Source organism: Balaenoptera physalus (genome assembly GCF_965194825.1).
Source record: "Balaenoptera physalus genome assembly, chromosome: 3".
NCBI lineage: Eukaryota > Metazoa > Chordata > Mammalia > Artiodactyla > Balaenopteridae > Balaenoptera > Balaenoptera physalus.
In genome coordinates, this window is record NC_138890.1 from 14,966,179 (window position 1) to 14,993,497 (window position 27,319).

At 46.4% G+C, this 27,319-nt stretch overlaps 1 protein-coding gene and 1 pseudogene across 4 annotated transcripts in view; both read left to right on the plus strand.

The window, feature by feature from the left end:
• LOC309658789 (nuclear transport factor 2 pseudogene) lies at positions 1-4,834 on the plus strand (annotated as a pseudogene). Its single transcript has one exon. The product of its transcript is annotated as a nuclear transport factor 2 pseudogene (transcript).
• Positions 4,835-11,547: 6,713 nt separating this feature from the next.
• The window catches only part of ZNF496 (zinc finger protein 496), a 37,491-nt gene continuing 21,719 nt past the window's right edge, over positions 11,548-27,319 (plus strand). For 2 of the 3 annotated variants that reach the window (XM_082457709.1, XM_082457711.1), the window contains exons 1-6: positions 11,548-11,804; positions 11,922-12,147; positions 13,585-13,701; positions 14,050-14,476; positions 14,899-15,082; positions 20,835-20,911. In XM_082457709.1, coding sequence (XP_082313835.1) covers positions 14,087-14,476; positions 14,899-15,082; positions 20,835-20,911 — 651 coding nt within the window. In that variant the 5' untranslated portion in view covers positions 11,548-11,804; positions 11,922-12,147; positions 13,585-13,701; positions 14,050-14,086. Of the gene's footprint in view, positions 11,874-11,921; positions 12,148-13,584; positions 13,702-14,049; positions 14,477-14,898; positions 15,083-20,834; positions 20,912-27,319 lie in introns of all 3 variants that reach the window. The other variant, XM_082457710.1, reaches the window with a different exon arrangement.

Below are 27,319 nucleotides of genomic sequence, written 5' to 3' on the forward strand. Positions count from 1 at the left end.
CAGGATGCACACCTCCCCGACCCTCGCCTTCCCAGCCCGAAGAGCGACGGCAGAGAGGCCACTGTCCTAGACCCTCCCTTGCGGCCAGCCCACCCCTCCCTAGGCTTCAGGGCCTTTGTAAGGCGCGACCACCTGCGTCAGAGAACGTGGCACTGGCGGGGCTGACCCCCAGAAACTCCTGGAGCCCGGGCGGGGGCCATCGGTGGAGATGGGGTGGGAGTAGGGGGAATTACGCAAGGCGGGAGGGTTCAGTGGAGAAAGCAAGGGAGAAGTCCAAGGGCTTGGAGTGTCCGGCTTCCAGCAATGGGAAGGCTCTGTAATAACAGAGAGACCAGGCAATGGTCCCTGTAAAGAGTCCCGGAAATCAGGGGTCAGATGTATTTGTAGTGTCCCTAGAAATTCCTCGAATGCGGCTGTTAACTTTTCCAGGCTTTTTCAACTCAGTTAAGGAGTTTGATGCTGGATAATTTCTGAGGATTTATCAGGGTGTTAGCTATGTGCTACTAGAGTAAGTAAATTTTAAAACAAACGAACAGACAGACGGCGCTGGGCTGCTGTCGCCATCGTTGCAGCCCCTTGGGTCTCAACAAGACCGGTGACGCTCCAGAATGGGAGACAAGCCAGTTTGGGAGCAGATTGTATCCACCTTCACACAGCATTACTACCAGTTATTTGATAACGACAGAACCCAACGAGGAGCAATTTATATTGGCGCGCCATGCCTTACCTGGAAAGGACAGCAGTTTCAGGGGAAAGCTGCCATCGTGCAGAAATTGTCTAGCTTCCATTCCACAAAATCCAGCACAGCGTCACGGCTCAGCACCATCAGCCCACGCCAGATAGCTGCAACATCAGCGTGGTTGTAGCCCAGCTCAACGCAAGTGAAGACCCCACCACGGGGTTCCACCAGATGTTCCTATTAAAGAAGATCAACTGATGCTTGGGTTTGCACCAATGACAGGTTCAGGCTTGCCCTGCACACCTTGGGCTAACGCTCTCCTACCCAGGAACTCATGCTGTTTCCTCGTCCCTCCTCCTCCCAATACTATTAGCACTCCTCCAGATGCTCCGAATATCATACACGAATGAGCAGGGCCGCGGTGCGAGTGAGCGCAGTACGCTGCTGCTACTGAGGTATTGTGCATGATGTTTGGACGCTAGAATACTTGCATCTGACAGGAGAAGTTTGTGCTGTACCAGCGCATGCCTTGGAAAGACAAGTTAATGCAAAAGGTTGTCTTTTTTTTTTTTTTTTTAAATCTACTGACAAGTTGTTTTAGTAACCCAAAGAAGTGAAGGAGAAAGCTGCTGCCTCGCTGCCCAGATGTACTGATTTGTTCAGATGTTTCAATGCCTCATGATACAAACAAACCACGGAAATTTTCTTAACAAAAACAAACAAACAAACAACCTTTTTAAAGAAATTATACCAAGTAGTTGTGTGTGGGGGGGTAAAGGCAGATGTTTTTGGAAGTGAGGCTAAGGATAGAAGTAGATGATAACCTTTCAACTAGAATAGATAATGTAAAGAAAGAAAATAGGAACACAAAGTAACATTTACATGATCTACTCTTAAAGTGGGAAATCTGCATCATCCAAGCCACAGGGAAGATAGCTGTGTTCACATCAAGTTGGTTTTAGATGGTACATCTGTCTCATTTGTTAAGTCCCATTAGCCTTCCTCGTGGCAGAGCTGGGGAGTCCCTAGGAAGGCTACCAGCATGAGCCAGACCCAGGGCCCACCTTACAGTTCAGAATTCTGGCTCTTACCATTCACGATGAGGTTTAGGAGCCAGACCTTTCTTATTTCCAAAGCCCACAACACAGGCTTTAGGATGCTCTTTCTCAGCAAGCTACTACAAGCCAAGAGGTTTTGGTTCCCAGACATTCCACAGATCTGGGAGAGAATTTTTACCTGGCAATGTCTTTCCACAACCTAATGGTGACTGAGACATACAAGAGCCCCCTTCAGCGACTGGATTCAATCACAGTTATGAGGCAGCCGACTTTCCAGCCTTCAACTCCTGTACTCACTATTAACTGTCTACTTTCTTGTCAAGTCAGTAAGCCAGCAGCCCACACATCTCTCTCCTGGGTTTCCCCAAAATACTAACTGAACTCTAGTACCTGTCAAGATCCCCTTAGCCTAATGAGAACCGTTAATCAACACTCCATTTTGTTAAAAGACCCATAACAGCTTATGATAGTGTTAAAGAAAAATTATTCATGACACTAGTTAAAGCACAATAAGGCTGATCTTGGAGAGGCAGCGGTGACTGGTGGCGTGAAGTGAGATCTTAATTCCCTGACCAAGAATTGAACCTGGGTAGCCTGGATGAAAACCAGGAATCCTAGCCACCACACCCCCTGGCTCTTGCCCCCAGTGAAAAATGCATTTCTCACGGAGGCAAAAACTGTAAAAACAGGTACAGAGTTTATTATTAGAGACATAGCACAACCACAAATGGGAGAGCAAACAGAGAAAGTTTGTTTAGTTAAGACAGAAGCAAGGCAGAGATGCACACCCCGAGAGAAAGGGTGTGGGCATCCTCCCTAATGAGGAGGAGTGCAGTAAAGTGGTGGTTAAGTCATTTATATAGGCCACTTCTTCTGGGTCTTTGTTTACCTTTGACCAATTATCTGGTTTCTTTTTCCACACCTGACCTGCCTTAGGCCCCTCCCCAACATGCGTGCACAACTTTTTTCCAAGATGGACTACAGCCCAGAGGCCTATGGGACGGCCTTAGCATCACATATTATGGGGTGGTGCCCCCTCCTTTTTGACCTGCAAGGAGCCTTTCTGCTCATGTGCAATGTTTCCCTTGCCCCAAGGATGGAGAAATGTATGACCTCTTGATCTTTTAACAGGGTTTAGTCCCACTCTGTCCCTGCCATAAAAATGTCCAGTGTCCAGTTATTTACCCTATTTCTCTTGCTGGTTTTTATATCGAGGTGCAGATCTCGAAATATAGACAGGAGTCCGGTCATAAATATGTAGTCCTGGAGCCCGTTTGTCTCTTGCTTCAGGCAATGTAAACAGGGGGCTGGTAATGAATGTCTGGCCTGGAGCCCATCTTCTTCTCACCCCAGGAAGTGTGAACAGGAGGCCAGTTGTAAATGTCTAGCCTGGAGCCCATCTATCTCCTGCCTCAAGGCAATCTTTATTCAGGGAACTATTGGGATAGGTGTATGGACCTCTGAAACAGGGTTTTGCAACGGGGGAAGAGTGATTGGGCTCAACTCCAGATACAACAAGGAAATGTGGGAATTCATAGCCAAGGAGCAGGGTGGGAGAGTCAGTGGATAGAATATTACTAAGGGAAAACATTAGGGGTAAAGGGGCATTCAGGCTAAAGTGACCTGACCTGAGGGCATTCTTGCTGAAGGCAGGCCAGGGTGATCAGATATCACCTGATGGATGGTGGGGGGATGACTGAACCTGATCAGCGATCTCAAGGGTAATCAGAAATCTCTAGGGTGGGGACTTCTGGTTAAACTGACTTAGCAGGATTCTTGCTAAAACTGGACAATGCAGAGCAAGAATGGAAGCCCAAAAGTCAGGTCTAGTTGAAAAATGATCAGGGAAACCTGATGACACTTTGGCTGAGAAGAGAATCTGCCAACAACAGCCCAGCCTTTTTCCTGCAGAATAGAGTAAAGCAGAAATTATCAGAGTGAATCATGGTTTGTGCATCTTTCTCTGGGCTGCAGGCAAAAAAGCATGAGAAACACTGGCCTACAGAGTGAAATCCAAGTTCTTTAGCCTGGTGTATGAGGACCTCTTACCTCATCTGCAGGTTTGTCACACAGTTCCCTCCAAATAGCAAGTGTTTTGCATCATGGTCATTCGTTCACTTATTTCATCTTCATGTTGTACCAGTGAGATTTTCCCGTCTTCCAGAATAAGCCCCACTTGCTCAGCCTCGAGCTGGGCTGCTCTGAGTTGATACCCAGTAAATGCTAAATTAAATTAACTCAAAGAAGAGAGAGATTAGGACAGCAGATCTGTTGGCAATTATCTCAACATTCCAGGGAGATGACTTCAAAAAAGACAACCAGAATGCCAAAGAGAAGATGGATGGGGGACTTTGTCTATTTTAACCAGTTAGATCTGGGAGATAACAGGCAGGGAAAAGCTGAAGGTGACAACGTTCATGTTTCATTGAAGGGTCTCAAATTTATCTGTAAGAGACTAGGAACAGGAAACTGGAAATAATAATAAAATAAGCAGAGAAGTAAGACTGCAACAAGTTTCCTAATGCTGCAGGCCAAGTTAGTGGGTGTGTGTGGGTGGGTGTATCCAGACCTGTGTTAGTTTCTTAGGGCTGCCATAACAAATTGCACAAACGGGTTAACCTGAAACAACAGGAATTTATTCTCTGACAGTCCTAGAGGCCAGAATGTGAAAACTGGGCATCAGTAAGACCATGCTCTATGGAAGAATCCTTTCTTGCCTTCTCCTAGCTGCTGGTGATTATGAGCAATCCATGGTGTTCCTGGCCTTGTAGACCTACCACTCCCATCTCTGGCTTTGTTGTCACATGGCCTTCATCCTGTGTGTCTATCTTCACGTGGCCTACTTATAAGGACACCCATCATCAGATTTTGGGCTCACCCTAATTCAGTATGACCTTGTTTTAACTTGTTCACAACTGCAAAGACCCTATTTCCAAATAAGGTTAATTTCACAGTAATAAACGATTAGGACTTAGATATACCATGCTGTGGGACACATTTCTACCCATTACAGGACCCTCACTGCCATCCCTATCTGCACATGAAGTAAACCGAGCTTGAGGGAATGGGGCTGAAGGGAGACTGGCAAAAATGGGAGGGCCAGTAGTTAGGGTCAAGAAATTCCTGAAATAGGTCATGCTACGTTTAAAAGATTCAGTGTAAGTACTTGGAGTGTTTGAGGAACAAGGAGCAATTTAGAATTCTTTGTGTCTAGAGCAAAAATACGTGGTGCCATCCAGGTGTTCAATAGCAGAAAAGCAAACTGAGATACACTGTAATAGGAGGTGTCGAACACTAAGAAGTTTACAAGTTCATGTGCAGCTAATTGAGGAGGAAAAGGGAACTATGACGCATAAGTACCTGTTAAGTATCTCTGGCTCTGTGCTGGGGTACTTATGTAAAACATTTTGTTTGATCCATGTGAGCCAGGTATTGTATCATCCTATCGTGAGTGGAGAAACTTACCCACTGCCTCCTAGAATCTAAGTAACTTGAATGACCAGGGTTGTTTCCCTCCTAAAAGAGTCAAAGCCTGTCCAGGAGCAAAACTGTGAAAATCAGTGAGGAGAGAGAAAAGAACAGGCAGGAAAGAAGACACACAGTAAAGCAGCTGTGTGTCCACAGGAAATGTGCCTTCCCTAAGGTTTTGTAGCAGCTGTGAAATGCCACAATGCACCCGTCTTGGAGTGACTCTTATTTTCTTACCACTGACACCCCAGATCTGCTTGCTACACTCATCTATGACTCCACGGCTAAGTTGCCCTCACCTCCTGACAACCCCTGACCCCCAGTTAACCCCACCCCTCCTGAGCCCACCTCTAAATAGCATGCAAAGCAGAAGTGACTCCACTTCCCTGGTACCGTCCTCCTCCTCCTCCAACCTTCAGCTGCAAACAGACCTTAAGAAGACACTTTCCTTCTTCCTTTATCAAGCCTCACTCCAGCACCCTCTATGCCCCCTCCCTCATGGCACCAGTACAATAAATCTGGTTGTTTCAGTTAACTGGATTTGCCAAACTACAGGCTGGTCCCTGGTGGTCTGGATGAGTCAGTATTAACACCCCAATGCTCATGAAGAGCCCTCCAAAACTGATGTTTGGTGTTTTGGCTTTGTTTCCTTGACCACAGCATCCACATGTGACTTCGAGGAAAGGGATGGCACCTTTTTCCAGGGAACAACTGGGTCATTTTAGGTGCTTTCATTGGAGCCCTTAAGTAGTTGGTTATGTTGGTCTTTGTGTAGTTCTCAGTCTTTTTGACTTCAGCAAAAGAACAAAACAAAATATGAAAATAGATGAGCAGACTTCATGTGACAGCTGGGAGGCCTGTACTGTGAAAAAATTAATCAAGCCAAATTCCTTCACTCAATGGATTCTCACTGAGCCCTTTTTACCAGCCATAGCCTCTGCTGGATATTGGGGACCAGGTCAGAGCCCTGCTGTCTTTGCTTCCTGGAAGCCTGTGAATAAGTCACAGTAATATTCAGCACTATTACTCTTAGAACTGCTAGTCAAGCTACAGTTTATTTAGCATCTACTATGCCCAGAACCATGCTGACCCCTTTACAACAGAGCTTCTCGAAACTGCAAAGAGCTTGGACTTCCCTGGCGGTCCAGTAGTTAAGACTCTGTGCTTCCACTGCAGGGGGCGTAGGTCTGATTCCTGGTCGGGGAACTAAGATCCCACACGCTATGAGGCGTGGCAAAAAACCCCCAAAACTTCAAAGAGCTAGAGAGTCCCCTTGTATCTGGCTAACCATGCAGGCTGTGTTTGGGGCCTGAGGGTTCTATTTCTAATGAGCTCCCAGGTAAGGCAGATGTGGCTGGTCCAGGAACCAGATGGCGACGTGGCACATCTTATATACCTGTATTTGTCATCGGTCCACAAGCATATTCTGTGGAATGATGACCTCCTCCCCAGGGGAAGATGTAATTGCTGCCCTTCCATATGTAGATACTAGGTTTTAGGAAAGCTACACATGGTACTTCATGGTGCCCAGTTGACTTTCCATGTTTGGCATAATTTATGGTTTCCTTTCCTACAGCCCGTTCACCTTTCCACTCTGCAAAGTGAGCGTGTCATGTCTTCTCCTTCCTGCTCTCACACCTCTACCATTTCCTGCTCCTCCCTGTTAGCCAAGGGCCCCATGTATCAGTCAGGGTTCTCCAGGAAAACAAAACAAATAGGATGTGTGTGTGTATGTGTGTGTGTGTGTGTGTGTGTGTGTGTGTGTGTGTAAACCTCAGTCTTTACCCTTAAAGACTGATTGGTTGAGGCCCATCAACATTATGGAGGATAATCTGCTTTACTTAAAGTCTACTAATTTATTTATTTTTAAATTTATTTATTTTTAAATTTATTTATTTATGGCTGCATTGGGTCTTCGTCGCTGCACATGGGCTTTCTCTAGTTGCAGCAAGTGGGGGCTACTCTTTGTTATGGTGCACGGGCTTCTCATTGAGCTGGCTTCTCTTATTGTGGAGCACGGGCTCTACACGCGTGGGCTTCAGCAGTTGTGGCACATGGGTTCTAGAGCTCAGGCTCAGTAGTTGTGGCGCACGAGCTTAGTTGCTCTGCAGCATGTGGGATCTTCCCGGGCCAGGGCTCGAACCCACGTCCCCTGCATTGGCAGGCGGATTCTTAACCACTGCACCAGAAGGGATGTCCCAAAGTCTACTAATTTAAATGTTAATCTCATCAAAAAAATATCTTCACAGCAAATCTAGACTAGTGTTTATCAAATACCTGGGCACACTGACCTTGTGAAGTTGATGCATAAAATAAATCATCACACCCTGTTTCTTATTTTACCAAAGTGTCTGAGTATTCAGAAGTCCACCGTGGACTTCCACTCACCTGCTCCCTGTCAGCCTCAGGGCCCAGAGATCACTTTGCCTTTTCCTCTCCCTTCACTGCTCCCCTTGGCTCCTGCCCGGCCCCTCCTTCTTTTAAGCCACACACTGTAATTCTCCCATCCTTAAGATGGGACCCATGCTCCCTTGGCCACTGCCACTTTTTCTTGCCCAATTGTCTCCACTCCCTCACCTCCTTTCTCTCTCCAAACTACTCCATCCCAGCAGCTCTACTACCTCTGCTCTGCTCAGGGGCCCTCTATACCAAATACTAGGGTCAGTATTCTTATCGGTGTTTTTCCTCATCTAATTTGTTCTTCCAGCAGCACTTATCTTCACGGACTATCCCTCTTTCTTGAAACACATTTGCCTGCCTGGGATTGCAAGGCTCAGCACTGCCCAGATTTCTCTCCAGCTCATAGTGGCTGCTCCTTCTCCTTCCCCTTTCCCCCCTTCCCCCTTTCTTCTTCGCCTCCCCCTCTGGATCTCCCTCCTCTCTTCCTAGTCTCCAAAGCTGGTCCACCCTCTCCAAGGCAGCTTCTCAACCTACACTTGTCCATCCCAGGGTCTCAATTCCTGCTCCGTGCTGTGACAACAGATTTCCACCTCCAGCCTTGGCTTTCTCCCTGGACAGTCATAACTATTTGTCTTTTGAGCATTTCAGACCCAGCAAGTCCAAAACTCATCTTTGTCTCCTAACCCCTTCCCAGAAACCTGCTTTGCAGTCTCCTAGGCAGACCCTCCAATCACCCAACTGGGGCCAAAACTACAGCCGTTTTTCACTCCTTTGACACCCAGCAGCACACCATGGGGGAAATCACCACTGTTCACCAGCTGATTCTGGAATGGACCATGTCCTGCCTGCATTTCTGTGGCTGCTTCCAACATGGCCTCTGCCTCCTCCATCCAGCTCCAATCTGTTCTGCACAGTGATCACGTAAAATCAAAGTCCCATCAGGCCATGCCCTCACTTGAAACCCTCTAAGTGTAAAATCCACAGTCACTCCATTCCAGACTCCCATTTCTCCAGGCGGGGGACAAGCCTCCTGCTTTATGGCCTTTGCACATGCTGTTCCCTCTGCTGGAATGTTCTTTCTGCACACCTCTGTTCAGTTTGCCCTCCACCTGCTCTCTCCTCAAATGTTACCTTCTCAGGAAGGTCCTACATGACTGCCCCAGCAGGATCCTTCTTAGCCTGTTTTATTTTTTTCATGTCATCTATCATCTGATTCCCCTTCCAGCTTCTAAAAGCCAGGATCTTCTGTCCACTATGGTCTCCCCAAGGTTGAAACAAACGGTGGCACACAGCAAGCCTTTCATAAGAATATACACAATCAGCAACATAATATAAACCAAATGAAATGTATACATTAAGTGTGAGATGGCTCGATGGTCCTTGAGCAGCATTGACATTTCAGGGTTCTCTTTCTGTTGCTTCACTAGTGGTATCTGTCACAATCCCATCTTGTGTCAAGGAAAACTCCTTCCCGTAGCCTCCAGTTGCCTCCCCACCTCCACCCTGAGCTGACACCCCACTGCACTTGCTCACTGGCTGCCTCACTGTGCTTCCACAACTTTAGGGCCTTTGCTCTCATGGTGGCTTCCACCTGGGACCCTGATCTCACCCAGGCTTGGGCTTGATCAACTCCCTCATCTCAGATGTCACACTCACAATGGAACCTGCCCTGACCTCTTCTTTAATACTGTGACTGTCACCAGCTCATCCCCAGCACCCCTGTTACCTGACGCCGCTCCACTTTCTTTTTCCTCTGCAGCATGGATCAAACATAGCAGGTCACGTTATTGATTTTGCTAACTGCCCGCCCTGCCCCTCTCACCCATCCCCTCAGCCAATTTTGTTCACAGACGCACCCTGAGAACCTGGAATGGAGCCTAGCATAATGAATGCCTGGTAGGTACTCAGTACACATTTGTTGAATGATCGAACGGCCCCGCACATTTAACGAGGTAGACAGCATCATCCTTTTTCTGGATGAGGAAACTGAGGCGCAGAAAGGTTAAGTATACCTGAGATCACCTGGTTAGGAATTGATGAGGCAGGTTTTAACCCCGGTGCTCTGACTCATAAATGCCAAATAAGCACAAAGCTTCAAAGAGATAACAGTGTACAGGGAGGTGCCAGGTCAGGGGAAGGAACTGGACAGGGCAGGGAGGATTGATCTGATGCTGTGTGCTAGGAATTTCTGGGCCCTGCATTTTAGCTGCTTTACGACTGCAGTGGGCAGAACTGTGAGCACAAATTCCCAACACTCAACAGGTAGTTCCCTGCCCAGTCACAGGGCTGGGAACCCAGGCAGAGGATCTGGACTTTTAGAGCAGGCTGCGCTATTTACCAAAGTACCTTAGTCGGACCTGCCTTGGAGAATCCTTGGTTCTTCCCCAGCTCCTCCTCCAGGTCATGGTGCCTGGCTGGTGCTCCTGAGAAGGGGGTGCACATGAACCCTGTTAACGCTGAGTCAAGTTAAGTCTGAAGGGGGTGGTTCCCACTTGTATCTGCAGGTTCCAGGTAAGAACTCTGGGTGGCCCTGCCTGCATCTGGCTGTATTTGGGGGAACAATCACTGTTCACAAAAATGAGCTTTACTCCTTTGCTTTGATCCGTCTCCTGCAAAAGTCACAGAATCCAAGCATACGGCAAATGGTGGCTCCCAGTAACTCCCCTACTCGGGAGTGATTATTCATAATGGAAAGGAAGAAACAAAAGGCTCCCAAGTCCAAGGAACAAGGAAAGCAACACTGCTAAGAAATCCCGTTCCTCAGTCCATCCACCTCTTTCCCACCTGCTCAACCAGGCCACTTTCTTTCAGGGAACTGGTATTGTCCTACTTGATCTGAGAAAAATCATTTATCTGCAGTAGTGTATCACCTCTAGTAGATGTAGACATTTCTTTGCCTTCTTTCGTGGGAGAGTCCAACTTCAGTGCCAGGCAGATGAAGAAAGAGAAGGGTTGGTAGGAATCAGGCCTGCTCAGGGACCCGGTATATACTTGCTCCCAAACCCAAGAACCTGGAAGATTAAGGATGACCCCAGAAAGACCCCTCTGAGCCTTTGAGCTATGTTCAGCATAGGGCAGTGGCAAGGAGCCCTATCTAGAGGTCCAGAGGCCCTAATTCTTCTTGCCCCTCACGGCCCCTCGACTTCAAGTCAAAGTCCCTTAACCTGTCCCTCGGCCTCAGTGTGAACAGCTAGCTACACCCTACACTTAAGGGAGCAATAAGCACTCCGACCACCCACTAGGGGCCGGGATTGACCAAAGTCCCTCTGCGCACTCCCCAGAGCTGTCCTGATGCTCAGAAGGGATGTGTAACGGCAGCTGTGAAAGTCCACAAACCCCCCAGAAGCCGGAGCTGACACCTTGGGCATCCGATAGAGACGAATCGGGGAGGTGAGTCTTACTTTCTCCAGTCCTCCTCGCCTCTTCAGCGGCCGCGGGCCGGACCTAGAGGAGGGGTTTTGGCTGGAAGGGGGTTGGGCCTGCCAGGGCGCGGGGTGCGGGCTGGTCACACCGGGATTCTGATATGTAGCGGCCCACTGTGCGCGGGCGGCAGCCTTCTTCCTCCGCTCCCCCTCCCAATTCCAGCATTCAGCCTCGGCTCCAGGATCGTCCCTTCCGGGCGTCCCCAAGCCCGGAGTGCGGGAGTCCGAAGGGGCAGAACAGCGAAGAGAGGAGCCCCCAGGCCAACCTTCCCACACCGGCGGCCGTCCACGGCAGGGCGCACCCGCGCGAGCCCTCCTGCTGACCGTGTTCTCTGCACCCCCCCCCCCCCGCTCTGCCACCCGCCTCCAGGCGCGGTCCCAGCTGAGCCTTCGACGCCCCGGCCTCCCGCCCCGCCTCGACGCGCGCCCCCCGCGCGAGCCCGCGGGGAGGCAGGGCACAGGCGGTGTGGTTGACCCACAAAGCCCCCGGCCGAGCTCCTAGGCCGGGGCGCGAGCGGAGCGGGGCGTGGCAGGGCGGGGCGCGCCGGCCGGGCCGGGCCGGGCCGGGGGTGTCGGATGTCACCCCCAGCGCACACCTCGGCCGGGGGGCGGAGGAGCGAACCACTGAGATGCGGAGACCTCCCCGGTCCTAGAGCGGAGCAGGAAGTGTCCCAGGGGAGGGAGCCGGAGGGCTTCGGCCTTTCCTTTCCTCCGCGTCCGGCGGGCTCCGGAGGCGGTCAGGCCTGCACGGCCCGCCAACTGGGACGCGGCGCGGCGGTGAGTGCGGCCCAGGCGGCCCAGGCTTCTGTGGCCCGCGCGCCCTGCCTCGCTTCCAGGATCCGTGCGGTGAGTCTCCGGGGAGGGGGATAAGACAACACAAATGTTGTTTTTCAGGCGCCTCCATTTGCTACCATTTCTTCCCTCCTAAGCGGAGCCGTGGTTTTCTGGATGAGCAGGAGACGGGGGCTCGGCTAGCCAGGGACAGAGTGGCCTCTGCAGAGAACCCGCCTCAGGAAGCACACCCGGGGGACCGGGCTGGAAGGATGAGGAGCTGCTGCCGCAGACTTCCGCCGCAGGAGGGATTTGAGTTAGACACAGGGAAGGAGTTCCAGGCTGTGAGGTGAGGAGCCGGGAACTGGTTAAAGTGGAGGTGGATGTGTGTATGTGTGGGGAGGGAAAGGGAGAGAGGGAAAAGGGAGAGAGATCCGGAGCGAGGAAAAGCTTGCCCTTTTTCCTGGCATAAAATGCCCATCCCCTCCTCTTTCTGCTGATGCAGCTCTGTTCCTCCGCCTAGAGCTTCTTTAAGCATGCCCCGCCCCCCTGTGGGATCCTCTTGGGACCAGCGTTAATTCATTCATCACACATCATTTCTGAGCCTCCTATGTGCCAGGTGCTAGGGTGACAGGAACACGGCTGTCTGGTTAGGGATGATGGGCAGAGCCTAGAGCCAGATGCCCCAGAGCGGGCATCTGAGTACTGACTGAGGGTGGGGCACAGGTTGGGTGCAGACCTGAGGAACCTAGAGGCCCTGCAGGTGTGTGATGGCTGAGTTCATGGAACGTGGCAAGTGAGTAAGGCTGAGACTGGGTGTCAGATGCAGGAGCAGACACTGGAGGAAATCCGGAGGCGGGGCAAGCTGTAGTGTGTCCAGCCAGATACCCTCAGAGTCCTTTTATGCCAGTCTGTATTTGTTTTCATGTTGGAAAGCAAAGAGGTATAGAGATCTGGGGTTTTCTGATTGCCATTCAGTGGCTTTGTTGTTCTTCTGTGAAGAACACTTGTCTTCCTGTGAAATGGGACTGAGGCCTGCGTTTTGCATGGAACCCTTGGGGGGTGGGGACACTGAGCTGTTGAGATTAAGGTGCTGGCGTGCTGGGGAGCCTCATAAACCCGGTCAGGAGGGCAAGTGACCATGTCCAAGGATCTCAGAGGCCTTATGGTGGCTGGGGGAGGACTGTGTGCGACCCCATGTGCCATTCATTTTCCCTGGGTCCCATAGTTTTGAGTAGTGGCCGCTACTCTCTGATGTCGCTCTGTATGTGTTCACTGGGGAGGTGGAGGGGCCCCTGAGCCCCACCCTGCAGATGTGGTGGCTGTGCCCTGAGTGCCCAACCTCTGTTCTGCCTGAGAAAGGTCTGTGAGGTGTGTGTGGTTTTCTTCATTGTGGTTTGAAGAGAAGAGAAGAGAAGGCAAGATGGGTGGAGGCCAGGTGGAAGGTCCAGACATCGTTAAATATATGCTAAAGTTTACTATTCAGACTTTAGTGAGTTGGGTGGAGGTTCATCTGAAAGCCCTGATGTTTTTAATTACATAATGTTATTTTTCTGTAAGAAACTCAGGATGTGGCTGCCTCTTTTGACTTTCTCCATCTCTTGTCTGGGGATCTTCTAGGCTGTCTGCTTTATTCCCTGCTTCCCAGTGCATATTGCACGGAGCAAGGCCGATTCTCAGTCTGTGTTGGTCTAGCACTGATCGTCAGACCTAGCCACCAGCAGGATGAATTTCCTGGATCAGCTTTGAAGACTTTTCCTGTGCATGTCTGTCTTTGTCCTTCTAGCTCATTTTGTAAAGGTCTCAAGGGCAAAGACGGTGACTTTGGCTCTGAAGCCTCAAGATAGCGGCCTTCTCAGCTCGTCCATTTCAGGTCCTTTCCAGGAGGACCTGGACACCGAAGGTACCACAGAGCGTTAATTACATCTCTCTCCTGCATGCCGCCCTGTTGGTCTCCTGGGATGCTTGGAACGCCAGTGCCACGTTGAAATGCCACTGATTTTCTCCTGGACTCCCTGCCTTGTTTGTCCAGTCACCCAGTTAGGGGAATCACAAAATGATGCTTTTGGGAATGGGGTCATTCCTTCTCTCCCTTTGTGTAAGGATCATCCACACTGACACGTCTCACATGTCCCCGGGCTTCTCCCAAGGGCTGGTCTCTGTGGGCTTTTTCACTTTTCCCACCACCACCCCCAAAAAACTACTGCAGGAGACCAGAACATTGAAGCCAGTGATTTCTGTTTGGAAATAGGGTCGTCTTCTGCTGCTGACCCCCATCAAATCCCATCATGCCCACAGCCCTGTGCCCCCGAGTCTTGGCTCCGAAGGAAAGTGAGGAGCCCAGGAAAATGAGGAGCCCACCGGGAGAGAACCCTAGCCCCCAGGGTGAGCTTCCCAGCCCCGAGTCCTCCCGCCGCCTCTTCCGACGTTTCTGCTACCAGGAGGCGGCGGGCCCCCGGGAGGCCCTGCACCGCCTCTGGGACCTGTGCCGGGGCTGGCTGCGGCCTGAAAGGCACACCAAGGAGCAAATTCTGGAGCTGCTGGTGCTGGAGCAGTTTCTGGCCATCCTGCCCCGGGAGATCCAGGGCTGGGTGCGGGCCCAGGAACCTGAGAGTGGCGATCAGGCTGTGGCTGCTGTGGAGGCACTGGAACGAGAGCCGGGGAGACCCTGGCAATGGGTGAGCAGAGGGGGCGGGGCTGGGCTGGCTGGGAGGATGGGAAGGGAGAGGGAGAGAGTGGGGCTGGGCAGCAGGTGTGGAAAGGGTGGCCACCTTGTGCTTTGATGGTTTGGTGGGGTCACGCGTCCCCTGGCCAGGGATGAGGAATTCCATCTAGAGCTATGTGCTTCGGTTATGCCCACATTGAAGTTTGGTTTCCTAAAAAAGCAGATTCCATTCCCTAAAGGCCCTAATTGGTGGCATGGTTATGTTACCCCCCTTTATAGCCCTGTACAAGGCTGGGACTGAGCTTCTAGTGGTAGAGTCAACAGTCAGCAGGCCCAGGGAGGGAGGGGTTTGCCCAGTCCCTGGCACAGTTGCTGGTCCTCATCTGGCCAGGGACCTCTCCACCGAGCTCTGAAAAGCCCTCTCTGGGATTGCAGCTCAAGCACTGTGAAGACCCCGTGGTGATTGACGATGGGGACAGCCCTCCAGACCAGGAGCAGGAGCGGCTGCCAGCAGAACCCCAGAGTGACCTTGCAAAGAGCCAGGACGCCCAGCCCATGGCCCTGGCTCAGGGCCCCGGGCTTCCAAGCAGACTCTCGGGCCAGCTCAGCGGGGACCCAGGTAGGGAGCCCAAGGGAGTGGGGAAGGGGTATTTGTACCTAGTCCTGTGCACTTGGGAGTAGCTCTTGACATTTTTAGTTCTCTCCTTCGCCCTAAGTAGCCTGGAACCATTTTCAGTGTCTGGTTCTTCCCTAGAGCAATTCAATCAGAATCTCATGAGAGTATCCTCTTCATGGGTGCCAGGTCTGCCCAGAGGGACCTCTACTATGGGTAGGTGTTTTTGAGGCTGCATCATCTTGTCTCTTTTAGGGCACACCTCTGGGCTTTGCTGGTCTGGGGACAGCTGGGCACCGTTGCTGTCCCACTAGGACCTGTGTGGGGAGCTGAGCGTGGCCATGTCCTCTTGTCTCTCTGAACCTCTCTTTCCCCAGCCAAACAACTTCTGCTCTCAGGATTGTTATAATATTGCAAAGAAATATAAAAATGCTTCCTAGGGGATAGGGTGATATCTTCAGGACTTGGAGCATGGATGTTGGCTAGACGTGTCTGAATATCTGTACAAAGTGCACTAATGGCCACAGGCAGGTTGCTTTGGCAGCAGATACACTTGGCTTTGAATCCTCCAGGTATGACCCCCGGGGCATGCTTCTAAACTCTGCAAGCCTCAGTTTCCTGGTCTGTCCAGTGGAGATAATCCCAATAAAGTGAGTCACATGAAATTTTGGTTTCCCAGTACATATAAAATTTGTGTTTACACTGTAGTCTATTAAGTGTCCATTATGTCCATAAGCATTATGTCTGAAAAATCAATGTACATACTTTAATTGAAAATATTTTATTGCTGACTATCACATGAGCCTTCAGCACGATGAGATCTTTTTGCTGGTGAAGGGTCTCGCCTCCATGCTGATGGCTGCTGACTGATCAGGGTGGTGGTTGCTGAAGGTTGGGGTGACTGGCAATTTCTTAACATAAGACCACAATGAAGTTTGCCTCATCGATTGAATCGTTCCTTTCACGAACAATTTCTCTGTAGCACGTAATGCTGTTTTATAGCATTTTACCCACGGAACTTCTTTCCTTTTAAAATTGGAGTCAGTCCTCTGAAACTCTGCCATTGCTTTATCAACTAAGTTCATATAATATTCTGAATCCTTTGTTGTCATTTCAGTAGTCTTCACAGCTTCTTCACCAGGAGTAGATTCCATCTCAAGAAACCACTTTCTTTACTCATCCATAAGAAGCAACTCCTCATCCATTCAAGTTTTATCATGAGATTGTCGCAATTCAGTCACATCTTCAAGCTCCACTTCCAATTCTGGTTCTCTTTGCTGCTTCCACCACATCTGCAGTTTCTTCCTCCACTCAAGTCTTGAACCTCTCAAAGTTATCCATGAGGATTGGTGTCACCTTCTTTCAAACTTCTGTTAATGTTGATATTTTGATCTCTTCCCATGAATGTTCTTTTTTTTTCTTCTTTTTTTTCTGGCTGTGCCACGCAGCTTTTGGGATCTTAGTTCCCCAACCAGAGATTGAACCTGGGCCCCGGCAGTGAAAGCACCGAGTCCTAACCATTGGACTGCCAGGGAATTCCCGTGAATGTTCTTACTGGCATCTAGAACGGGGAATCCTTTCCAGGAGATTTTCAGTTTACTTTGTCCAGATCCATCAGAAGAATCACTGTGTATGGCAGCTATTGCCATGTGAAATGTATGTCTTAAATGATAAGACTTGAAATTTGAAACTACTCTTTGAACTGTGGGCTTCAGAATGGATGTTATGTTAGCAGGCATGAAAACAATGTTAATCTCGTACATCTCATCAGGGAGCTCTTGGGTGACTAGTCAAAAAGCAGTACTATTTTGAAAGGAATCTTTTTTTCTGAGCAGTAGATCTCAACAGTGGGCTTAAAATATTCAGTAAACCATGTTGTAACCAGATGTGCTGTCATCTAGGCTTTGTTCCATTTATAGAGCACAGGCAGAGTAGATTTAGCATAATTCTTAAGGGAAGTTTTAGGAGTTTTGGAATTGTAAATGAGCACTGGTTTCAACTTACAGTCACCAAATGCATTAGCACCTAACAAGAGGGTCAGCCTGACCTTTGAAGCTTTGAAGCCAGGCATTGCCTTCTCTCTAGCAATGATAGTCCTAGGTGGTATCTTCTTCCAATATAAGGCTATTTTGTCTAAACTGAAAGTCTGTTGTGCAGTGTAGCCACCTTCATTTAATGATCTTGGCTAAATCTTCTGGATGACTGGCTGCTTTACCTTGGACTTTTATGTTATGGAGACCGGCTTTTTCCCTTAAACCTCGTGAACCAACCTCTGCTAGCTTCAAACTTTTCTTTTGCAGCTTCCTCACCTCTCTCAGCCTTAATAGATGGAAGAGAACTAGGGCCTTGTTCTGGATTAGGTTTTCGCTTAAGGGAATGTTGTGGCTGGTTTGATCTCTCCAGACCACTAAAACTTTCACCATATCAGCAATAAGGCTGTTTCGCTTTCTTGTGTGTTCATTGGAGTAGCACTTTTAATTTCAATAACTTTTTGTTTGCATTTGCAGCTTGGCTGTTTGGTGCAAGAGGCCGAGCTTTCAGCCTGTCTCAGCTTTTGACATGCCTTCCTCACTAAGCTTAATTATTTCTGTCTTTTGATTTAAAGTGAGAGGTATGCGGCTCTTCCTTTCATTTGAACACTTAGAGGCTATTGTAGGGTTATTAATTGGCCTAATTTCAGTATTGTTGTGTCTCACAGAATAGAGAGGCCCGAGGAGAGGGAGAGAAATGTGGGAGCCATTGGAACACACACAACATTTATCAGTTAAGTTTGTTGTCTTATATGGGCATGGTTTATGGCACCCCAAAACAATTACTAAAGTAACATTAAAGATCACTGATCACAGATCACTGTAACAAATACAATAATGGAAAAGTTTGAAATATTGTAAGAATTACCAAAATGTGACACAGAAACATGAAGTGACCAAATGCTGCTGGGAAAATGGTGCCTCTAAGCTTGTTTGATGCAAGGTTGCCACAAACCTTCAGTTTTTTAAAAAAGTAATATCTGCAGAGTGCAATAAAATGAGGTATGCCTGGATACCCATAAAATACTGAACAGGGGGCCTGAGCTGCCCATGATTTGGTTTTTTTGCTACGCCGTGCAGCATGCAGGATCTTAGTTCCCTGACCAGGGATCAAACTCGTACCCCCTGCAGTGGAATCATGGAGTCCTAACCACTGGACAACCAGGAAATTCCTGCCCATGATTTCTAGTTGAAGTAATTAATCATCATGGAAAGAAGTGGTGCTCTCAGCTTGAAGGAAGTGACCTGTAGGGTGTGAGGGTTAGTTTGGGCAGACTTGTGCTACAGTTGTGCTACAGTTATAGATGGGAAAAGAAAGTATGAGGAGACCAGGAATGCGTTCTTATGATTCACAGAAGTTGTCCTTGTCATTGTAATAAGGTTTTCAGTTTTTAATAGTTACATATTACATTTCTTTACGTGTGAAACTATACTGATTTCTGTACAAATCAAATTAACTCTCCAGCCTCTCCTTGGTTAAAAGTCAAGACAGATGTGCTCGTTTGTTTGGGCTGCCATAATAAAGTCCCACAGACTGGGCAGCTTAAACAACAGAAATTTATTGTCTCACAGTTCTGAAGGCTGGAAGTCCTAGATCAAGGTATCAGCAGAGTTGGTTTCTCCTAAGACCTGATTCTCCTTGGCTTCTAGACAGCCATCTTCTCCCTGTTTCCTCACGTGGTCTTCCCTCTGTGTGTCTGTGTCCTAATCGCCTCTTATTATAAGAGCATCAGGCATATTGGATTAAGGCTCACCCCAGTTACCTCATTGTAACTTCATTACCTCTTGAAAAGCCCTATGTCCAAATCTAGTCCCATTCTGAGGTACGGGGGGGTTGGGACTTCAACATATGAATTTGGCAGGGATGCAATTCGGCCCATAACCACAGGCTTGAGAAACAACCATTTGCCCAAATAAACAACGCATGTGCAAGCAGCCTGGGTTATGCAGGTTGATGGTGGCCATGACAGGACCCTCAGGAGGAGGAGGCGCTTCAGGAACAGGACCCTCAGGAGGAGGAGGCGCTTCAGGAACTGTAGCAGCCTACTCACTTCCTGGTGAAGTTCTGAGATAATCCAGCTACCATGGATGGGCTTTGGGTCAAAAGGGTCAGCGCTTCCGTTTCCTTGATCAATAATGAATGGACAAAGTAGGCATGATGAGACTTAGCTCTTAAGAACACCTTAAACGTTCAGGTGATTTATCATTGGGAAGCACTTCCAGTAAAAGCCATATAGTTCCTAATCTTGAAGCTTTTCCCCAAAATATAGATTTTGTTTAGAGGCTGAAAGCTGTCCAAAGTAATCTTTAAAGCGTCGATGTGCTCATTTATCATGGTGAAAGATAGGGTAGGGCTGTGTATTATACCCCAGAAGGTGATAGGTGTGAGAGCAGAATTAAAACATGCCTTCCTCAAATCCATGCCCACCTAGCCTGAGCTCCTGGCAGCAGAGTGGTGAGGCTGCCTTCCGTGGGGAATTCTCCTCACACACCCCCACCCAGATGCCACTGCTGGCTGAGCTGGCTCCTGTCTCAGGCTGTTGTTCCAAAGAGCCACACCTGCCCCTGCTGTAAATGCCGAAAGCCTCATGTCCCAGGTGTGAAAGCTGAGGAACGCTGGCTTCTAATGTTAGCTTTGACACTGATTTCACATTATGAGCTGCGGTTAACCTCCCAGATTTTCTCCAAACTGAGAGATGATAGTGCAGCTTATTCTGTGAAAGGAGTACCTTTTGAAACACAGTTCATTTTGACATGGCTGCACCGTGGGCCGGGTATGTGGCTCACTTCTTGCAGAAGCCTGGGTGTGTGCTGGTCAGGGGAGAGAAGTCACATGAGAATGTAGCAGAGGCCCTTGGTAGCCCAAGATAAGGGAGAGTGAGATGATCCCAGTACTACACTGTGTACACATTTTGAGTGATGGTGGTTGGGCACTGTGGGAAGTGCCCTTCCAGGAGCATCTGATAGAGATAATAGTCTTTCTTAAAGAGCTTTGCAATTTATAAACTTATAAATGTATAAATTTGTATGACACTGGAGTCCGACAATAATCTTAATTGCTAACAGCTCTTACTGACCCCTTTTACTCCATGGAACTGTAACCTTCATTTCCCTTGTATTGTGGATGATACAGCTGAGGTCCCTGGACCTGCAGGGAGTCACATAGCTAGTTGGTGGCAGAGCCAACTGGAACCCAGGCATTCCCTGTCAATGCCCCCACTGACATGTCTGAAAGCAAAGTGACAGAAATCTTTATTTTGCAAGTGTTTTTTTTTTTTTTTAAACTTTATTTATTTATTTATTTATTGGCTATGTTTGGTCTTTGTTGCTGCGCGCGGTCTTTCTCTAGTTGCAGCGAGCGGGGGCTACTCTTCGTTGTGATTTGCGGTGGCTTCTCTTATTGCGGAGCACAGGCTCTAGGTGCGCGGGCTCGGTAGTCGCGGCGTGTGGGCCCTAGGCGCGCGGGCTTCAGTAGTTGTGGCTCATGGGCTCTAGAGTGCAGGCTCAGTAGTTGTGGTGCACGGGCTTAGTTGCCCCGCAGCATGTGGGATCTTCCTGGACCAGGGATCGAACCCGTGTCCCCTGCATTGGCCGGCGGATTCTCAACCACTGCACCACCAGGGAAGTCCCGCAGGTGCTTTTTATGTGCATCATCTGGTAATCCTCTTTCTACACGTGAAAAAAGAGACCCAGGATTTTATGAGCTATCCATTTCTGATCTCTTTCAGTCCTGCAAGACACTTCCCTTCTTCAGGAAGCGAGTTTGAGGGACGCACAGCAGGTGACTGCCCTCCAGCTGCCCCCGGTGAGTGATTTCTTCAAGGGTCTTTGAGAACCCCATATTTGCCTCTCTGTAAGCTGCATGGCAGCTTTTCCAGGACCCCAGCCAGCTTGCTGTCTGCCCCACAGGTTGTTCAGCCCTAGCAGAGAAAAACTAATACAGGAAGGGCGTGAGTTTGTAAGATGCTCTTTTGCATCCCTCCTGCCTGTGTAGTCCTGGCTGTTCACCATGCTGGCTGTTTGTCACCTTCGGGAGCCTTTGTGCAGACAATGATGGTGGAAAACAAATGCCCTGGAGTCCTCATCTGTTGTCCTCTTGGCATCTTAGAGTTCCTTTCCTGTGAAAAAAGAGAGACCTCTTCACTCTTTTACTTCATAGGGTATTTTTTTAATTTAATAATAATCATGGTAATAACTATTTCAGAAATATTAGGAGACGGAGGAAAAAAGCACAGATTATTTCAGCACCGTCACACAACCGTGCAGTGAGTTGTTAGGGAATCTCCTCTGCATTTTCCCCTTCCACGTTCCCTCACGAGGCTTACTTTCTCAGGTGTCCTCACAGGATAGGCGCTGGTGTTGGTCTGGCAGGTGCTGTCACCCGCCTCTTTCAGCCCAGTTTCTGCCTTCGGCCTTGGTTTCCCACCATACCCCTTCATTTTTATTTCTAACGCTTTCCATCGGCTGGCATAAAATTTAGTTACTGTACCACAGAGTCACCTCCTCCCACAAGAATGGGCTGTGTGAAGGTATGGACTTTGTTTTGTTTCTGGTTCCCTGGCAGCTGGAAGACTGAAGGACAGTAGATGCACAGGAAACACATCTCAAGTTTGCTGTCCGCGCAATGCATTCGATAAGACTTTAAACTTGGGGAGTGGAGAGGGCTCAGGATAGGAAGGAATTAACCAGGGTACATGGGATGGGGTGTCTCTATTCCCTCAACGCTGTACTTATGCACCCTAGTGCTCAGCACACGTGTTTCAGCATCTACTATGTACTGTGATAGTTGTTGAACACAAATGACCCAAAGGAGATGAAACTCACATTTCTTATTAAAACTTGATACCTTTGACCGGTATGACACACACGGAGATACTGTGAATTTAATATCTCATGAGCTTTGGTATTCATCTTGTGAAAGGAAAATGTAGATTTTGATAAATCAATGCTGTTTTATCACTCTATTGAGGATAGTTTCTGCCTAGTGCACTAGAAATCACCATTGTGAAGGTCTTTTTTTTTTTTTTAGTTTTTTAAAAAAATTCATTTGTGGTAGAATGTGCATAACATAAAATTTAGTATCTTAACCACTTCTAATGTACAGTAGTGTTTTTAAGTGTTCAGTAATGTTAAACATATTCACATTGTTGTGTAGCCCATCTCCAGTATTTTTTCATTTTCCCAAGTTGAAATTCCTCACAAATTAAGTAATTAATTCCCTCCATTCCCTCATATCCCCAGCCTCTTGAAACCACCATTCTACTTTTTCTATGATTTGACTACGCTAGATAGCTCATATAAGTGGAATCCCACGGTATTTGTCTTTTTCTGACTGACTTATTTCATCTAGCGTAATGTCCTCAAGGTTCATCCATGACGTAACATGCGTCAGAATCTCCTTCCTTTTTAAGGCCGAATAATATTCCATGGTATGTATGTAATGCATTTTGTTTATCTGTTCATTCATTGATGGACACACCTTTTGGCTGTTATAAATAGTGCTGCTATATGATCATGGGTGCACATAAAGTTTATATATTTTTTGTTTTTTTACACAATTGTAGATTCATATGTAGTTGTAAGAAATAACAAGAGGTCCCTTGTACTTTTACACTAAATGGTAACATCTTGTAAAAATGTAATACAGTATCACAACTAGCATATTGACATTGATACAGATAGGATACAGATCATTTGCTTCACTGGAGGATCCTTCATGTTGCCTTTTATAGCCGAACCCACTTCTCTTTTACCCCATGCTCTTATCCTTCTCTGACAACCGCTAATCTGTTTTACATCTCTGTAATGTTGTCATCTCAAAAAAATTATATAAATGGATTTATACAATATGTAACATTTGGGAATTGACTGTCAGCATAATTCTGTGGCGCTTCAGCCAGGGTTTTACATGTATCAGTAGTCCATTCCTTTTTTAGTGCTGAGTAGAATTCCTTGGTATGGATATAGCACAGTTTGTTTAACCCATTACCTGTTGAAGGACATCTAGGTTGTTTCCAGTTTGGGGCCATTTTGCATAAAGCTGCTGTAAACATTTGTGTACAGGTTTTGTGTGAACATCAGTCTTCATTTCTTTGGGGTAAATGTGCAGGCATTCAGTTGTTGGGTTGAATGGCAAGTGCATATTTAGTTTTTCAGGGAACTACTACATCCTTTTCCAGAGTGACTGTACCATTTTGCCTTCCTATGAACAATGTATGACTGATCTACATTTTTCACATTCTCCCACCATTTGTTGTCACTTTTTTAATTTTAGCCATTCTGATAAGTGATATCTCATTATGGTTTAAATTTGCATTTCCCTAGTGACTAATAATGTTGTACATCTTTTCATGTGCTTACCTGCCATCTGAATATCCTCTTATGTGAAATGTTTCTTCATGACTTTTGCCTGTGTTCTAATTGGAGCATTTACTTTTTCACTGTTGTTTCAAGAGCTCAGTATATATTCTAGATACTTTTCCTTTGTTGTATATGTGTTTTGGACATATATCCTCTCACTCTAGAACTTGTCTTTCCATCCCTTTAACAGAGTTTTTAGCAGAGCAAAAGTGTTAAATTTGGATTAAGTCCAGATTGTGAGTTTTTCCTTTTAAGGATCATGCTTTTGGTGTAAAGTCTAAGAACTCTTTGCTTAGTCTTAGATCCCAAAAATTTTCTCCTGTTTTTTCCTAAAAGTTATATAGTTAACGCATTTTACATTTAAGTCCATGATATATTTAATCCATGATCTGTGATCCATTTACATTTTAAGTCCATGATCTCTAAGTTTTGTATAAGGTGTGAGACTTAGGTCAAGGTTCATATTTTTTGCCGGTGGACGTCCAGTTGCTCCAGCACCATTTGTTGAAAACGTTGTCTTTCCCTCACTGAATTGCTTTTGCTCCTTTATCAAAAATCCATTGAGCATATTTGTGTGGGTCTTTTCCCAGGTTCTCTGTTCTGTTTCGTTGATCTATTTGTCTCTCTCTCTACTAATAGTACGTAATTTTGATTACTGTACCTATATACTAAGTCTTGAAATTAGGTAGATTGATTCCTCCTTTTTTATTTTGTTTATTTATTTAACTATTTATTTTTATTTATTTATTTTTGGCTGTGTTGGGTCTTCGTTTTCTGTGCGAGGGCCTTCTCCAATTGCGGCAAGCGGGGGCCACTCTTCATCGCGGTGCACGGGCCTCTCACCATCGCGGCCTCTCTTGCTGCGGAGCACAGGCTCCAGACGTGCAGGCTCAGCAGTTGTGGCTCACGGGCCCAGTTGCTCCGCGGCATGTGGGATCTTCCCAGACCAGCGCTCGATCCCACGTCCCCTTCATTGGCAGGCAGACTCCCAACCGCTGCGCCACCAGGGAAGTCCCGTCCTTTTTTTATTTTTTTTTTCTCAAAATTATTTTAGCTATTTTAGTCCCTTTGCCTTTCTCTGTGAATTTTAGAATAATCTTGTCCATATCTATAAAGGGTCTTACTGAGATTTTGATAGGAATTTTGTTAAACCTGTATATCAATTTGGGGAGCATTGACATTTTTATCATCTGAATCTTTCAATCTGTGAATGCAGAATGCTTCTCTATTTACTTATTTTTTTGATTTCTTTCATCACTGTTATGTAGTTCTTAGCATATAAATTTTGTGTGTTTTTGTTAGATTTATACGTAGGTACTTCATTTTTTGAGCAATTATAAATTATATTTTTAATTTTGATGATAACACATCCATTTATAGTATAAGAAACACAATTGGTTTTTGTATGTTTATTTTGTATTCTGTGACCTTGATGGATTCATACATCAGTTTAAGGAGGGTTTTGGGTTTTTATTTTATTTTAAACAGTTCCTGGATTTTCTGTGTAGACAATCATGTCATCTGCAAATAAAGGCAGTTTTCTTTCTTTCTTTACAGTTGTTATGCTTTTATTTCCTTTCCTTGCCTCATCCCACTGGCTAGAACTCCCAGCACAATGTTGAATAGCAGCAGCGGGGACAGACATCCATCCTTGCCTTGTTCCCGATATTAGGGGGAATGCATTCAGTCTGCACAATTAAGTATAATGTTAGCTGTAAATTTTAAATAAATTATCAAGTTGAGTAAGTTTCTTAATTCCTATTTTTCTGGAGTTTTTATTATGTGTGATTGTTGAATTTGTCAAAACCTTTTCTACTTCAGTTGATATGATCATGTGAATTTTCTTTAGGCTGTTAATATTATGGATTATATTGATTGACTTTTGAATATTGAACCAGCCTTGCTTCCCTGGAATAAACGCCTTCTTGTCATGGTATAAAATTCTATTTATATATTGCTGAATTTTATTAGCTATTATTTTGTTAAGGATTTTTATATCTATGTTGATGAGAGATACCTGTCAGTGGTTTTTGTTTGTTTTCTTTACTGTCTTTGCCTAGTTTTGTTCAGGGTAATACTAGCTTCAGAAGATGAATTGGGAAGTGTCCCCTCTTCTTGTTTTCTAAAAGAGATTGTATAGAATTAGTGTTCATTCTTTGAACATTTGGTTGGATACTCTAGTGAAACTATAAGAACCTGAAGGTTTGGGGGTGGGGTGGGTTGTGTGTGATATTTTAATTATATATTAAACTTACTTAGTGGTTATAGGGCTATTCATACTATCTGTTTCATAGTGGATGAGTTGTGGTAGTATGTATTTTTCAAAGAATTGTTTCATTTCATCTAAGTTGTTAAATTTTTGTGTGTGGAGTGATTTGTAGTTTTCCTTTATCATCCTTTCTGTTATCAGCAGGGTCTGTGATATCCCTGTTTCATTCCTGATATTAAAATTTTGTGCCTTTATTTTTCTTTGTCAATCATTTCAGAGGTTTTAAATTTTATTGATATTTTCAAAGAACTAGCTCTTTATTTCATTGATTTTTCTCTATTATTTTTCTGTTTTCAATTTCATTGATTTCTGCTCTCATATTATTTTCTTCATTTAGCATGTTTGGGTTTGTTTTACTATTCCCTTTCTGGGTTCTTGAGGTGGGAGCTTAGATAATTGATTTGAGACTCAAATGTAAGCGTTTCTGATGTAAGCATTTTAGTGCTATAAATTTCCCTGCTTTAGCTACCTACTGCTTTAACAGGGTCCCACAGATTATAATACAATGTATTTTTGTTTTCAGTCACTTCAATGTATTCTTAAATTTCCCTTGAGACTTCTTCATCACACTTTAGAAGTGTGGTGTTAAATTTCCAAGGGTTTGGAGATTTTCCTGTTACCTTTCTATTATTGATTTCTATCTAGTTCGATTCCATTGTTTTCAGAGAACACACTGTATTATTTCAACTCCTTCAAATTTGTTGGGAGTTTCTCCTCTCCTTCCAGGATTTCGATGACCCAGTGTATGGTCTGTCTTGGTATATATTCTGTGGCCATTTGAATAACAAAACATTTTGCTGTTGTCTAGTGAAGTGTTCTATAAATGTTGATTGGCTCCTATTTGTTGATGGTGCTATTGAGTTTTTCTGTAACCTTGCTTATTTTCTAACTGATTGTTGTATTAGTTTTTGAGAGAGGGATGTCGAAGTCTCCAACTATATAGTAGCTGATTTGTCAGCTATAGTAGCTGATTTGTCTATTTCTCTTTTCCGTTCTGTCAGTTTTTGCTTCACATATTTTGCAGGTCTTTTGTTTGAGACATACACACTTAGGATTGCTATGCCTTCTTGTTGGATTGACCCTTTTATTATTATATATAATGTCCCCCTCTCTCTGATAATTTTCTTTATTCTGACGTACCTTATCTGGTATAAATGTAGCTACTCTTTCTTTTGATTAATAATTGCATAAAGGGCTTCCCTGGTGTCACAGTGGTTGAGAGTCCGCCTGCCAATGCAGGGGACACGGGTTCGAGCCCTGGTCTGGGAAGATCTCACATGCCACGGAGCAACTGGGCCCGTGAGCCACAACTACTGAGCCTGCGCATCTGGAGCCTGTGCTCCGCAACAAGAGAGGCCGCGACAGTGAGAGGCCCGCGCACCGCGATGAAGAGTGGCCCCCACTTGCCACAACTAGAGAGGGCCCTCACACAGAAGTGAAGACCCAACACAGCCAAAAATAAATAAATAAATTAATTTTAAAAAATGTACTTAAAAAAATAATAATAATTGCATATTAAATATTTTCCACCCTTTCTCTTCCAACCTGTCTGTATCATTAGGTTTGAAGTGAGCTTCTTTTAGA